Genomic DNA, 15764 nt, shown 5'->3' with positions numbered 1-15764 from the left:
CCCAGAGTTACCTCTGCTATAGACAATACTTTCATTAGAGTTACCAGCCTCAGACATTGCAGCCCAAATAAATGCTTCACGGAATTCAAGTAACAGACACATCTCAACATCAACTGTTCAGAAGAGACGGCGTGAATCCGGCCTTCATGGTCGAATTGCTGCAAAGAAAACACTACTAAAGGACAGCAATAATAAGAAGAGACTTGCTTGGGCCAAGAAACATGAACAATGGACATTAGACTGGTGAAAATCTGTCCTTTGGTCTGATGAGTCCAAATGTGAGATTTTTGGTTCCAACCGGCGTGACTTTGTGAGACACAGAGTAGCTGAACGGATGATCTCCGCATGTGTGGTTCCCACCAGGAAGCATGGAGGAGGAGGTGGGATGGTGCTTTGCTGGTGACACTGTCAGTGATTTATTTAGAATTCAAGGCACATTTAACCAACATGGCTACCACAGCATTCTGCAGCGATACACCATCCCATCTGGTTTGCGCTTAGTGGGACTACCATATGTTTTCAACAGGACAACACCTCCAGGCTGTGTAAGGGAAATTTGACCAAGAAGAAGAGTGATGGGGTGCTGCATCAGATGACCGGGCCTCCAATCACCTTACCTCAATCCAATTGAGATGGTTTGGGATGAGTTAGACCACAGAGTGAAGGGAAAGCAGCCAACAAGTGTTCAGCATATGTGTGAACTCCTTCAAGACTGTTGGAAAAGCATACCAGGTGAAGCTGATTGAGAGAATGCCAAGAGTTTGAAAAATCTCAAATCTAAAATATATTTTGATTTGTTTAACACTTTTTTGGTTAATACATGATTCCATATGTGTTATTTCATAGTTTTGATGTCTTCACTATGTAGAAAATAGTCCAAATAAAGAATGAGTAGGTGTATCCAAACTTTTGACTGGTACTGTATTTTTTGCTAACGTGCAATATGATGGGGTTCCCTAGTTTTGCTGGTTTGCCTAGGAGGGATTCCTGAGCAAGAAAAGGTTGAAGACCCCAGTCCTATAAAATTCTTCCCGAGGCTTAAAGAGAAGAGCAATACCGGTGCAAAGACGTATCGGGCGCCCGTTTTCCCCTGCCGAGGGAGATATACTTCCCCCACAAAAATGTCTCTCGAAGGTAGTGTTACACTGAAATGAGTCCCTACCGCCGCTAGCAGAGTGATGCTGGCCGCTCTCCTTGACCTCTAATTGCTCCTTCTGGTCTGTCTAGAGTGTCATTGTTTCCAATCTCACTAGCTCTCCAATCAATCTAGCTTAATTAGGGCTACAGAGTATAGACAGAGAGCAAGGGAGAGAAAAGAGGTTGAAAAATGAAAAGAGAAAAGTTCTGTCTGGGCTCTTCCCGTGTTTCGTTGGTTTGGCCCCCCAAGTGTGGGACGCTGATTGAGCCTGTGTGAAAGCCAGATTGGACTAACAGTCCCAGAGAACACCCAGCTGGGCCAGACACACACACCGCCGGGGGTAGAGTTACACTCTGCTCAAAAAGGGCCAGCCAGGAGACAGTAGGACTGACTGACTGTGTATCAAAACCTCACAATCATGGACAGTGGATCACAGCATTGAGTAAGAACATTTTTGAGGGTAGAATGCACAGAATGCCATGTCAGGAACATACACTGAGTGTACAAAATATTAGGAAAACATCCCCTTTTTCCCTTAGAACAGACTCATTCATTGTGGGGTTCCACAAGGATGCTGGCCCATGTTCACTCCAATGCTCTCCACAGTTGTGTCAAGTTGTCTGGATGTCTTTTTAGTGGTGGACCATTCTTGATACACATGAAAAACTGTTGAGTGTGAAAAACCCAGCAGCGTTGCAGTTCTTGACACACTTAAACCGGTGCGCATGGCACCTACTACCGTACCCTGTTCAAAAGCATTTCAATCTTTTGTCTTGCCCATTCACCCTCTGAATGGCACACATACACAATCCATGCCTCAAGGCTCAAAAATCCTCCCTTAACCTGTCTAATCCCCTTCATCTACACTGATTTAAGTAGATTTAACAAGTGACATCAAAAAGGAATCATAGCTTTCACCTGGATTCACCTGGTCAGTCTAGGAATCATAGCTTTCACCTGGATTCACCTGGTTAGTCTAGGAATCATAGCTTTCACCTGGATTCACCTGGTCAGTCTAGGAATCATAGCTTTCACCTGGATTCACCTGGTCAGTCTAGGAATCATAGCTTTCACCTGGATTCACCTGGTCAGTCTAGGAATCATAGCTTTCACCTGGATTCACCTGGTCAGTCTAGGAATCATAGCTTTCACCTGGATTCACCTGATCAGTCTAGGAATCATAGCTTTCACCTGGATTCACCTGGTCAGTCTAGGAATCATAGCTTTCACCTGGATTCACCTGGTTAGTCTAGGAATCATAGCTTTCACCTGGATTCACCTGGTTAGTCTAGGAATCATAGCTTTCACCTGGATTCACCTGGTCAGTCTAGGAATCATAGCTTTCACCTGGATTCACCTGGTCAGTCTAGGAATCATAGCTTTCACCTGGATTCACCTGGTTAGTCTAGGAATCATAGCTTTCACCTGGATTCACCTGGTCAGTCTAGGAATCATAGCTTTCACCTGGATTCACCTGGTCAGTCTAGGAATCATAGCTTTCACCTGGATTCACCTGGTTAGTCTACGTCATGGAAAGAACAGGTGTTTCTACTGTTTTGTGCACTCAGTGTATATAATACTTGATTGTACTTACAATGACTTTTTCTTGAACAATTTTCTGACACAAAACTGTTGACTAGACCCTGACAAATCCTACATTGACGATGCATATCAAATGGATATGAAACTCTCCATTTGACATCAATGTATGATTTGTGAGATTTTGGCGCTAATTCTGGCCCTCAGCTGTCTTGAACATCTGTTTCAAATGCCTATGCAAATCTCTCATTGACATCAATTCATGATCTGTGAGAAACTCTTAAAATTGAACACCAAGCTATATCTTCGTTTAGGACTCATGAAGCAGAGATAAAAGCACAGACAGAGAGCTGACCTGTGTGGAGAGGAGCGGTTGAAGCAGGTCTTGGTCACATCCGTCACATTGGGGTTACAGCAGTCTCCGTTGTCGTAGAAGAAGTTGTCCCAGTTACACTCGGGGTCGCACACCCCGTTGCCCTGCTTGTACTCGGGGCATCGGCTGCGGTGCCTCTTACAGTCGCCTGCGTCGAAGCCTGTCAGTGTGTGGTTGCATTCTGGGTCACATGCCTCGTCGCCCACTTTGCTGATGTCACAGTTGGCCAGGACCAGACGGTTGCGCAGGGAGGAGTTGGTGACGTTGTGGACGCTCAACTCCCAGGTGATGTTGTAGACAGCGAAGGCCTTGTTGAGGTCCTGGTGTTGCAGTTGGATCTGATGAGGCATGACAGTGGGCCTGCGCCCAGCATCGTCCCATACGTTGACCACACGGTATCGCATCGTCTTGGGTTTCCGGAAGGTCCAGGTGCGGTTGTAGTTGGTCACCACTTCCACGTTATCGCAGATAGTTTGACCACAGGTTGGGGGTTCCAGGGTGGTATCCAAGGACCCTCCACTTCCACTTCCTCCTACCCCTTCAGCCTGTCCCACCCTGCTGCTGCTACCCTCCTCTTGCTGGGGGAAGCTGCCATCCTTCACAGTCAGCCACTTTCTGGCAGGGTGCTCAAAGGTCTCCCGGATCACCAGCTGAGGCGCATCTTGAGGATCCTCGTGACCCTGCATATCCCTGATTATCTGCCTCTGTCCCCGAGCCTCCCTCCACAGATTTACCCTCTCCACAGCCCCACGGTAGTTGTGGTTCAGAGCGTTCCCGCCCACCATCAGCACCTTGCACTTCTTGGTTAGATAGCTGAAGACGTTGCCCGACTGTTCCCGGCTAACACCCACCTGGGCGCCGTTGACGTAGAGTTTCATGTAGAGGCCGTCGTAGGTTACTGCCAGGTGGGCCCAGGTGTTGGGCAGGTATTGGCCATTGGAGTGGATGGAGGTGACTTTGTGGGCACGGTCCGTCTTTAAGGAGAAGAAGAAGCGTGGGTCGCAGTTGCCCTGCTCACTGACCGCCCGGATGCCCAGCAGCCAGCCCCGGTCGCTGGAGGCATAGAAACACTTATCATACAGACCTGGGAGAAAGCAGAGAGCGAGAGAGTCAGTTAACATGAGATAGAGAGACATGGTAAGAAAGAAAGATTGAGAGAGACAGAGAATAGAAGGATAGAAAGAGAGAAAAAAAGAGAGAAAATGAAGCTTTGACTTTCAGATGTTCTTTAGTACGTTACCTAAGAGACACCTTCAATTAAGGTTGCACTATGCAGAAATCGCTCCACCATTTCCTGGTTGCTAAAACTCTAATAGTTTGCCAAATTTCAGTTACGTTACAAAATAAGCTTGTATAGTGTAGAGAATTGTACCATCTAAACAGCTGTGAAATATATATTCCATAACCAAAAAAATAATAATTGTTGTTTCAGCTGTTTGAAGCTGGTGTACAAAACCGAAAGTAAAAGAGGCAAAAACAAAAGAACAGGAAGCATAGAAATAGCACACAGATCTACCCCTTCTTAGACTTGCTTTCAAGTAGAATGATAGATCTATAACTCACATTTCTATATGAATTTGGCCAGGTCACCCAAAAGGTTACATAGTGCAACTTCAATTAAAAGCGAACAACACAATCCAGATAGAAAGAGAGAGAGGGAGAAAGAGCCAGAGCGTTGGATAGTTCACTGATCACCTCTGGGACAGAGAGAAAGAGCAGATGTTAGTCAACACTGAGCAGCACTGGGAGCCAGCATTTGTATTCTCAGTTAATAACATTTTTAAAGTTTAGTCTCAGGGGCTTCACCGCTTTGTCTCCTGAACATCATCAACCTAGGAGGTCTGCCTCGAGTCACCCTTATCCAATTTACTGTTCATTTGACATATTTTTAAATGAAACAGTACAATGAACAGTAAAATGTAGACACTCTACTGTAAAGTTTGTCTTATAATTCATCCAACAAAACATCAAATGCATGTGTGTCACGTAATCACATTCTCTCATTCATCAGATGTAGGCATTAAGAAGGTACAGATTATGTCGTATATGTACTAAAATTATACATTTGAAGATAGCATCAGAAAAATGTCCTGGAAATTGAGTTAAGGTGCATGCAGTATTTAGCTTGGGGAGACCCATAGACTCTTACAATGAATATTTCATGAATATGAGGCCATTTTAACATTTTGGGGAACCAGAAGATGTAGTTTCATGCAAAACCCTTGTTACGCTAGAGGCACCAAAACACCTTTTTCCTGTTGCACTTGGAAAGCATACAGTATGTCAAGTTCAGTGTGGTAATGTGTTTTCACTTCCCAGGGGATCTCTGAATGCTAAATGTTTATGTTTAGTGTGTGTGTGTGTGTGTGTGTGTGTGTGTGTGTGTGTGTGTGTGTGTGTGTTGTGTTGTGTTCATGAGTGCATACATGTGTGAACAGTTCATGTGTATACGCCTATACACCAGAGCACACTGACATGCGTAGCAGAGCCCATCAAGCATGAGGGAATCCATGTGCTCACAAAATATTTTGGGGACCACCACTGCCAGGGGCATACATTAGTCACGTGTACAAACACGAGGGAAAGCAGCTCCCAAGTGGTGCAGCGGTCTAAGGCACTACATCCCAGTGTAAGAGGCATCACTACAGTCCCTGATTCAAATCCAGGCTGTATCCCATCCTGCTGTGATTGGGAGTCCCATAGGGCCGGTGTGGGCTGTCATTGTAAATAAGAATTTGTTCTTAACTGACTTGCCAAGTTAAATAAAGGTTCAATCTCCATTCCTTCCCAGTCCACATAACGCAATAAAGAGACCCAAGCTGGTTTCAGGACTTCTTCATACAATGTGAACCAGGTAGGAGTATCCAATGCAATCCCCAACCCATCGTTGTTACTCCGTCTACATAGGACTTTTTTTTTATTTAACTTGGAAAGTTAGTTAAGAACAACTTCCTATTTACAATGACAGCCCTAATCTGGGCAACGCTGAGCCAATTGTGCGCCGCCCTATGGGCCTCCCAATCACAGCCGGTTAAGACACAGCCTGGAATCGAAATAGGGTCTGTAGTGACACCTCAAGCACAGAGATGCAGTACCTTAGCACGCTGCGCCACTCGGGAGCCCACAGTTCCTCAATGAATGAATATGATCATGCTGATTAAAATCCGATCAGTGTCTTCACTCCCTTTAACATGATGCACATTAAGTAGGAGGATGTCATCATTGTCTGAAAGGGGGATATTCTAATGGCCAAGCCATTCAAAGAGCTTGGTGGGGTTCAATGTCAAGGTCAGCCGTATTTAGTGTGACATCCTCAGTGTTTCCACTACAGTGGAAGGAAAAACTCCTCCATCTGTCAGCTAGTGCACTCAAGGCTAAAAGGTATGTTAAAATGTGTGTTGGGCTTCTAGTGTAAACAGCTGTCATAATTCTGCCATGCTCAATTAATCTAACATAGTACACTTTTCCAGACCCAACCTGCTCTGTGTTTAGATGGGGCACACACATGCACGCATGCACGGACACACACATGCACACACACGCACAGGTATTTGCATACACACACTGAAACTAAGGCTAAAAACCATTCATGTCAGTTTAGAGGGCGACCTTGCTTGCACTTGCCATTTGTCTTCCCCCAAGGATAACACACTCAGGTACAAAAAAAAGAAAACAAACATCAGAGAAATCTGATGAAAAGCAGGGAGAGAGGGAACAATGGAGGCTAGCCCATTGTGTGTGCTTTTGAACTGTTCTGGCTCTGAAAGTCAGGGAAAGGGACATTGCATTCAGACAAAGTGAAGTTTTATTTTTTGTATTTATTTAACTAGGCAAGTCAGTTAAGAGCAAATTCTTATTTCCAATGATGGCCTAGGAACAGTGGGTTAACTGCCTTGTTCAGGGGCAGAACAACAGATTTGTACCTCGTCAGCTCAGGGATTCAATCCAGGAACCTTTCGGTTACTAGTCCAACACGCTAACCACTAAGCTACCCTGCCGCCCCAAGTGACCGCCACACCGTGTACTTGACATGTTGGGAATGTACATTGATCCTTAGACTCTAAACACAATTCCTAACAGCACCTGGCTCCAGTCGGGGTTTCAATTAAATATTCAAATGACAGTCAATTACAAGTCAATTTCATTTTGCTCTATAACTAACTGGAGACATTTTTCAACAATGTAATTAACTTGAAACCTTCCCATTACGTTTAATGATTCAAAAGAGAATTGTGTAATATGCAAATGATTTTGTGGCAAACCTATACAGTAAAAGACATCTTGGGGGAAATTACATTTATAATTTTCCAGCCTTAGATTATCTCAACAGAAACACCAAAGCTCATCTACCTAAAGTCTGAAATCAAGAGACTACACGTAACCTTTTGCTGTATGCCCTGTGGCTTTCCTCAAATGTATTATATAACTAGAAATCTGGCTATTCAAGTTCAATACTCAGCTATCTCATTAGAAATACAGTATGTCAAAATGTTGACATTTAACCAAAGTAGTTATGTCATCTTAGATGTTATATGTCATAGATGTTATATGTCTCGGATGTTATATGTCTTCTTAGATGCTATGTCATAGATGTTATATGTCTCGGATGTTATATGTCTTCTTAGATGCTATGTCATTGATGTTGTATTTCTTAGATGTTATATGACATCTTAGATGTTATATGTCTTCTTAGACGTTATAAGACTTCTTAGATGTTTTATGTCTTCTTAGATGTTATATGTCTTAGATATTATATGTTATATGTCTTAATGTTATATGTCTTCTTAGATGTTATGTCTTCTTGGAGGTTTTTTGTCATCTTAGATGTTATATGTATTCTTAGATGTTTTATGTCTTAGATGTTATATGTCTTCTTAGAGGTTATATGTCTTAGATATTATATGTTATATGTCTTAGATGTTATATGTCTTCTTAGATGTTATATGTCATCTTAGATGTTATATGTCATTGGTTATTAGTTATATATCATCTCACAACTAAAACCTGCATAGCACTAGTGCATCACTGCTGATGCATCTGCCAACACAGGCATTTATTGTCTACAGCTGGTCATGGAAGAGAAACTCTGATCCACTGTCTTGCATTTTCCTTTCTCTGATGCGGGACATGCATTCATGACCTGGTAAAAGGGCAAAAGGTCAGATGTAAAAGTCATCTCACATTAGGACAGGGAACATGTGTGACATGAACTGCCATGAGGATGTAAAGCACATGGCAGCATTCAGTCAAGTTAAATTACAGTTTGAGTGTCCCCTTCCTCTTTAAAGACCATCTTTATGTATCTTTCAAAAGCGGGACACCAATTGTAACCACATGTCAACATGTCACAATACGGAGAAGGGAAGTTACAGGGGCTCCTCACATTTTTTGGACTGGAGGGTTAGCTCAAAGTGTCTACGCTAAAGCAAAAACCATCGTCCTTGTTTCTAAAATTAAAGGCTGCTCAGTGACTGGTGTTGGTATAGGGTTTGCTCGTGTTTGAGCGAGTGCGCAAATCAATCCAATGAAATCGCAACACTGAGCTATTCCATTACTGCTACCATGGAATCTACCCTGGCTTCCTTTTTCCCTTATTTTTGGGTGGTCCTTTCTACTTCCTGTTTGCGCATGCTCATTTTGTCAGCGCTGTTCATGGTCCTGAATCTTGTTGTTCTGCTGGAATCATTCTCCTGCAGTTCCATTGGCCACATCTGCATTACAAATGACAAAGTGTGTGTGTGTGTGTGTCATACAGGTCAGTTTAAAATCCCCAGCTGTTCTTACTGATTGATACCAGTAAGCAGACAGCGGGCACATCTCCTCATGTCAATAGGCAGTGAGTTATCCTGGCAAGTGCCCATCATGAATGAATGCCTCTATGTGTGTCTCAGAGAAAATGTTACATAGTAGCTACCACAAACAAACAGATATTACTGAGTACATTTCATACTGTACACATGTCAGCAATGCAACATACATACATCGTGGGCCCTACATATGTCAGCAATGCAACATGTTGGTTCCTGAGTCCTGGAACACCTGGCTGGCTGTGAAAGTGGTTTGGACTAGGACTTCATGAAGTATTCTACTAGCCCTGGTTTTGGGCTGTAGAGTCAATAAAGACCAGAAAGGAATCACAGACACATTTTTACAGGAGTTATCTCTGGTCCTCCGCCAGTCACTTTGGTCACACTCAGAGGTCTCCCTGTGTGTGTTGTATGGTAAACACTGAGTATATACCACACTACTGTACTACTCGTCTCCCCTCAATTATCAAACGGTGAGTTGACACACTCAATCAAAAAGCAGTGACAGTGATAAAAAACAGGGTAAAAACAACTAGGGTGAAACAGCTGTAGAAAACAAGCCCGGGTCAAAACTACAGGATGAGACTGCTTTAGGCCTGGGATTGTTGGATTTAAAAGATTAGGCATTATAATATTTGTCGATTGGGATTTTATTTGTATTTTTTATTATTACAAGGGTCTTTTCCCAAACACACTAATCTTAATGTTATGAAAACAAACAATAAAATGACATGCATAGGATAGGCTAAGACAAGTATGAGGTTAATATGCATTGTTGTGAAAGGGCTCTTAAGTAAGCATTTCACAGTAAAGTCTACACCTGTTGTATTCGGCATATTACAAATAAAATGTGATTTGATTTGAATATAAGTGATATAACATTACTCCGTCGGGCTAAGACATTCATCTGAATCACAAAGCTCTCAACAGATTCCCCAACGAGTTGAAATGCCTAGAGAGAATTTAATAAGGGTCTGGCTTAGGCTGCCCCCAACCCCAGACCAAACCTACACTCTGAGAAAACAAGGTGTTCTCTAGAACCTGAAAGGGTTCTTTGGCTGTCCCCATAGGAGAACCCTTTATAGTTCCACGTAGAACCCTTTTGATTCCAGGTAGAACCCTTTGAGATCCATGTAGTTCTACGTGGAACACAAAAGAGTTCTACTTCGAGCCAAAAAGGGTTCTCCTGGGGGGATAGCCAAAGAGTGTAGCTAAGAGCGTAGCTAATAGACCAGGACAATATGGGCAAAAATCTATATCCCGATAAATTGACTGAATTATCACTATAATGATAAATTGAACACTAAGTTCATAATGTATTATTATTATTTTTTTTACATATTACCCTTAAAACTACTGCTACTACGACTTGAAATATTGTAGCTATCAATTGTCCCATCAACAATCACCCATACTAGCTAACATTTAATTTAAAACTTTACATGTCTCCAGTATAGGTTATTTATCGTAATGAACGATATCAGCAAAATGTTTGCAATAAGTGGTCGGTGTTAATAATTTGTGGTTTATTGTCCCAGCTCTACTCCTACCCACTGGGCACAGCCTTCAATTCAACTTCTCTTCCAAGTTGGTTCAACGTCATTTAATTGAAATGATGTGGAAACAACATTGACTCAACCAGTGTGTCCAGTGGCTAGACCAGTGTTTCCCAAACTTGGTCCTCTGGGAGGCAAGGGGTGCACGTTTTGGTTTACCCTTTCACTACACAGCTGATTCAAATAATCAACTAGTCATCAAGCTTTGGATCAGCTGTGTAGTGTTGGGGCAAAAATCTAAATGTGCATCCCTTGTGGTCCCAAGGACCACGTTTGGGAAAAGCTGGGGTGACCACACATCCAGACACAAATACAGAACACACGTACACGCAAAAACAGGGATGGTACAGTAGACCAGAATATACAGTATGTGTGTCTCAGTCCATGAGAGGCCTTCACTAAGTACAATAACAGGTCTATCATAATAAACATACTATGCTAAACAACACATTAATCAAGATTGCCTTAGCAGAAGTGTGTGTGTCTGTGTGCGTGAAACCCTCCCTTCTCAAGGGTAAGTGCCTCACAAGGGGTAAACTACAATAGTACGCATCTGCACACAAGCAGTCAGTTGTTTGCTACGCTCCCTGTTGGCAGCCCATGGGATCGAATCTCATTCCAATCTACATCAGAAGCAGTGGCACAGACACTGAAATATATAAACAGTACATAGACCTACATTTGAAAGAAATGCCGTCAAAGATTTGGCATTGTGGATTTCAGAATAACATGAAACAGTTTTGCCAGCTCGGTGTCTTCTCAATAATGTTCTGTGCTCGCTCACACAATTGTCTCTACAGACGTGTTCTTTCCGGCAATGTAGGCTACCGTGTTCCGTTGCCTAGTTTACGTTGCGCAAGGTCTCGGATATCCGAGACGACTCACATAACATTCACAAGGTGCGTTGTGCGTGGATGAAGCAGGCTACTTTCTCCCTCCTATCACTTTACAACGCTTAAACCACATATTACAATCTATAGACTGTACTGCCAAGACCCCCCAATCTATTAGAGGATTTTAATTTCGTCAATGTTAGCGTCACCTAATGTTAATTGTGTCAAAGTTAGAGTCACCTAATGTTACGCGCATAGCCTATGTCTGCGGCTGGGTTTGAGGGATCTCGGACGCTCATAGCGCGCCACTCCGCGGCTCTATTCCGGTCTCGTAACCTCCACAGCCAATCCAGAAGTGTCGATTAGGAAGCATTTTGGATTTGCGGCACGCACAGTGCTCTCTAGTCACTTCAGAATAAAACATATTTCTCTCACTCTCCCCCTTTGCCTGCTGTGACGTGCCCACGAATTCAACGTTTCTAGCATTACATCATAGTTTAAAATAGCCAGACGCCTCATAAATAACACAATTTCTACGCACGATGACATCACCTGTCAATCAAGTGATGCAGTATAAATGCCAATATCGAACAACCTTAAAATAGGCTAGCTTATCTACAATTGCTATAACCAATATTTTGAGTCATTTTATGCATGAAAGTTCATAGAAGGACATTTTCAAAAAATATACCAGGTTATTCAAACAGTGTGTGTATAAAATCCATTCATTACAATGAGGAACTCTGTAGTAATTTCACCTGTGAACGAAAATCGTATCTGAATTATCATACCCAAGTATATGCTTATGCATGCATATACTTGGGTATGATCACTCAGATACGATTTTCGTTTACAGGTTATATTACTACAGAGGTCCTCGTTGTAATGAATGGATTTTATACACATACTGTATGAATAACCTAGAATAACATTTCTGATACTGCTATTTTCAAGGCATTACATCATTGGCGCGGATCAGTTCTGAAATTAACTCACTCTCAACTCACTTATGAGTGCATGTTGTTTTACTGTGACAACCGTGCATGGTTTGATCTAAACAATTATATAATAATAGCCTACAAAGCTAAAGGTGAGTTATGACTTTCATTTGGTTTACTAACATAGCCTACTTTATTGCTTCATGTGTGCGTTTTAATACAATATACAGATTTCACACTAAACTTTTAAATATGCTGTTGAGTTTTAGGTCGCATAAGACTAATAAAACCATTCCTTCATTAATTTGTGAACTGTGACAGTTGTGTAGGCTACCTGCAATCACCGTAGGAGATCGTTGACCTCCTTCTGGTTTGATCCACATCTCCAGCGTAAAATTCCCTCTCGGTATCTCCACGCCCGGCTTAAGCCGAAGTTGGTCACCCCTGCCGGTAAAATAAACAGCTTTCCCCCGACCTGGAGAGTTCTCCTCCGCCTGGGAGGAGCGCCGGCGCTGGCGAGGTACACGTCGTTCCAAGCCGGGCAATGAGCGTTTGCCCCGGGGCAGGCGTGTGGCACAAGCCCCTGGAAAGGTGGCTCTCGCCTCCCTGATACGCACCAAGTCTCTTTTGGATCTCCCCTTTCTCCGGACAGTCCCGCACTCTGATCCAAAACATAAGATGAGTATCACCAGGCAAAGCAGCCAGGGAAAAGTCCAAAGTTTCATTTTCAGGAGAAGAGGTGGTACCACTTTTAAAAAGAGCAATGAATAGAAATAAATTTGATAAATATAGGCTAAAATTCGTAGGTCCACAATGCTCTTCCCGAGTTTCGCTTTGTTTTGTTTTTTTCTTTACAGCGGCTTGTCAAACCGTAGATTCAGTCTAAATAAACCCATGAAGCATACTGTAATGTCACCCTTTATAATGTTAAGCCACGACCCCCTTTCCTTGCCCATGTAAAAGTAAGACTCTTCTGGAGAGATTCAATGAACACAGGAATATTTGATTCATGCATATGTTCCACGGTGTCTTTTCAATAGGTCTCATTAAACCAAAGGGATGACTAATAAGTTCTCAATCAGAGAGGGGGATGAGGTTGATGGTGCCCCCCATCACTCCTTGGATTGTATGAGTTACTCGCAGAAACCCACAATTGTCCGCCAAACGCTTGTCATACCGTTTTGTTGTTTTCTTATCCCACCTGCAAAACAGTATACAAAATGCCACATATTAAAATTCCAAATAAGTGAAAATAAACCGACCTGTCATTATTTTATTAATAAAGAAAAATTCCTCGACTTGCTTTTTGATTTTCAAAAGTTGAAATGCACAACATCATCTTGTAAAGCGAGAGAGAGCTGCAGAAGTAATAAGCATTGCGATCCTCATTGCTTTGCCTGAAACAGAGAGACACATGGAGAGAGAGAGCCAGCACTGGGCGTCTGCTTTAAGAGCAATTACTCGGAAAGTCTTTTTAAGAGTGAGCAACTGATGTTTCGAATGTTCCGGGCTGTGTTTTTTTTTTAGCCGAAGTGGGAAGTCACAGGTACTCACTGCAATTCCATTTTTCCATGGCACATTGTGATGGGACGGGGTTTACTGAGTTTGGAAAGCGTATGTGTATCCCTCTAGTGGCTACAATTCAAACAATCTAACACATTTTCTACACTTTCACTGATTCTGAGGCAAAACAAGAGGACTTAGACTGGTAAGTGACAAGCCATCAAACAATTCTCTTGATGCAGTTAGATACCATCCCTACACGATTTCCTATTTAAAATATATGAAACCAAAGTTGGATGTCATGTCTTAACTCTTAAATGTTCAGCAGTAATCAATGAAATTGTGCAACCACCCAGGATTGGAAAATTTTCTTTCAAGAGTAGGCCAGGAGGCTGAAGTCGGATTTGATAATTGCACAACAAAGCCATCCAAAAACATTACATCTATAATTCCAGTTTAATATCCCACTCGTACTGTAACCTTCCATGTCTGTAGTAAAAGACTGTGCATTAGGTTAACTAAAACAAAACCGTAGAACTGACCATTTGATGTTCAGCACTTCCACCAGCAAAACGGCATTGTAATTGTAAACTAAGCACCAACCGATTGCCAACATTTTTAAGAAGTATTTTTTTTTTGTCCAGACTGGCTGTCTTTTTTTTGTCTTTGTCTTTTGTGCAATCTGGACTGGCCTTGATTTCAAACTCCATGGAAGTACATTTTTGGTCCTGACCGGACCAAATCTGAACCAATCATAGACATATTTCTTTGGTGCAGTCTGGACCGGCTTTGATTTATCCCAAACATAGACATCTATGTTTCGCAAGTTTGGACAGCACAGTACAGTAGAACACAGCAGTGTACAATACATTCAAGTAAAGTATAGTACAGCAAAGTATAGTTCAATACAATAAAGTACGGTATAGTTAAGTGATAATGCCTGAGAAGCTTGTGTTTGGAGGATATATTGGCACGGGTGTTGTTAGGTCTGAGACGAAAACACCGGCAATGTCAGGAATGCTTGAACCAGGTTATGAACACAAACAGTGCAATTAGTGCAACCAATGACAATAGTGAGGGGTGTGTCATAATTGCTAGGTTGATCAGGAATGAATTGAGTGAAACTGTTAAAAGCCCACAGCACATTGAATATATTATGCCATTGTTATCATTAGCATTAGCATCAACAGACATTATTGTTTCATTTAATTTCACCTATATATTTAAATATTTCCAATTTCATTTAAAAAAAATTGTTACATGTAATCTTTTGGTTCAACCATAATGCATAATAAGCATCATCAACAGGGGAAACATATTGGGTGTACTCTGATAAGCTGTAGAAAAAAAATATTTATTTACAAGACCTCTTCACAGAAAGTTTAACTGGTCATTAGAAGGACCTGAGATCAAAGTCAATATTCAGACCACTAGGGGTCAATGTTTTTAAACAGGATATCCAGTAGGCTTCCCTCTGTAGTAGTAGGATCTCAATGTTACCTCCTCTCCTTGGTAGCGCAACATGCTCAATGCATGTGTATTTAAGGGAAATGGGATGGTTAGCTTCAACAAAGTGAGCTGCTACTGGATAGTCTGTGTTCTTACACCTGAGCTGCAGTGTTCAGCTATGTGTTGTTTTAATTGTCTTTCCGTTTGTCCGACATAGGCTTTCTCACATGAACAGGTGAATCGATTACCCCCTTTGTCTTGCATGATATGACACCCCTAACAGGGATTTTTCAACCTGTATGTGGGTGTCTGAAGGATGTTTTTGTAGTGCTATTGCACTGTGCGCATGATCCACATTTGTAGTTCCCATTTGTAATGGGTGTCAAGAGTGTCTGAGTGGGCTCAGGGGGCAGGTCAGATCTCACCAAGATATCCCCAATACTGCGACCATGCTTATAGACCACTAGTGGGGGCTCCTTGAAGAGGTGTCTGATTGCAGAATATGCCAGTGCTTTTTCAGGATTGCTTTCATTACACCTGGTGTACTTAGAGCAAAACACTGTTCCTTCATTTTTCTTCTTTGGTTTAGTTTTTAGCAATTAATTAATATCTTGGATTTTGAGATATT

At 42.2% G+C, this 15764-nt stretch overlaps 1 protein-coding gene across 2 annotated transcripts in view; it reads right to left on the bottom strand.

The window, feature by feature from the left end:
* The window catches only part of LOC110522910 (pappalysin-1-like), a 113745-nt gene extending 99880 nt beyond the window's left edge, over positions 1–13865 (bottom strand). For both annotated transcript variants that reach the window (XM_036977271.1, XM_036977272.1), the window contains exons 1-2: positions 12519–13865; positions 3033–4134 (exon numbers count right to left, since the gene is read on the bottom strand). In XM_036977271.1, the coding sequence (XP_036833166.1) occupies positions 3033–4134; positions 12519–12909 (1493 nt within the window). In that variant the 5' untranslated portion in view covers positions 12910–13865. The remainder of the gene's footprint in view (positions 1–3032; positions 4135–12518) is intronic.
* Positions 13866–15764: the final 1899 nt, after the last annotated feature.

This window comes from Oncorhynchus mykiss, chromosome 5, assembly GCF_013265735.2.
Source record: "Oncorhynchus mykiss isolate Arlee chromosome 5, USDA_OmykA_1.1, whole genome shotgun sequence".
NCBI classification, from domain to species: Eukaryota; Metazoa; Chordata; class Actinopteri; order Salmoniformes; family Salmonidae; genus Oncorhynchus; species Oncorhynchus mykiss.
Note: the sequence above shows the minus strand (reverse complement) of the source record. Positions and strands in the feature narration are given on the sequence as shown.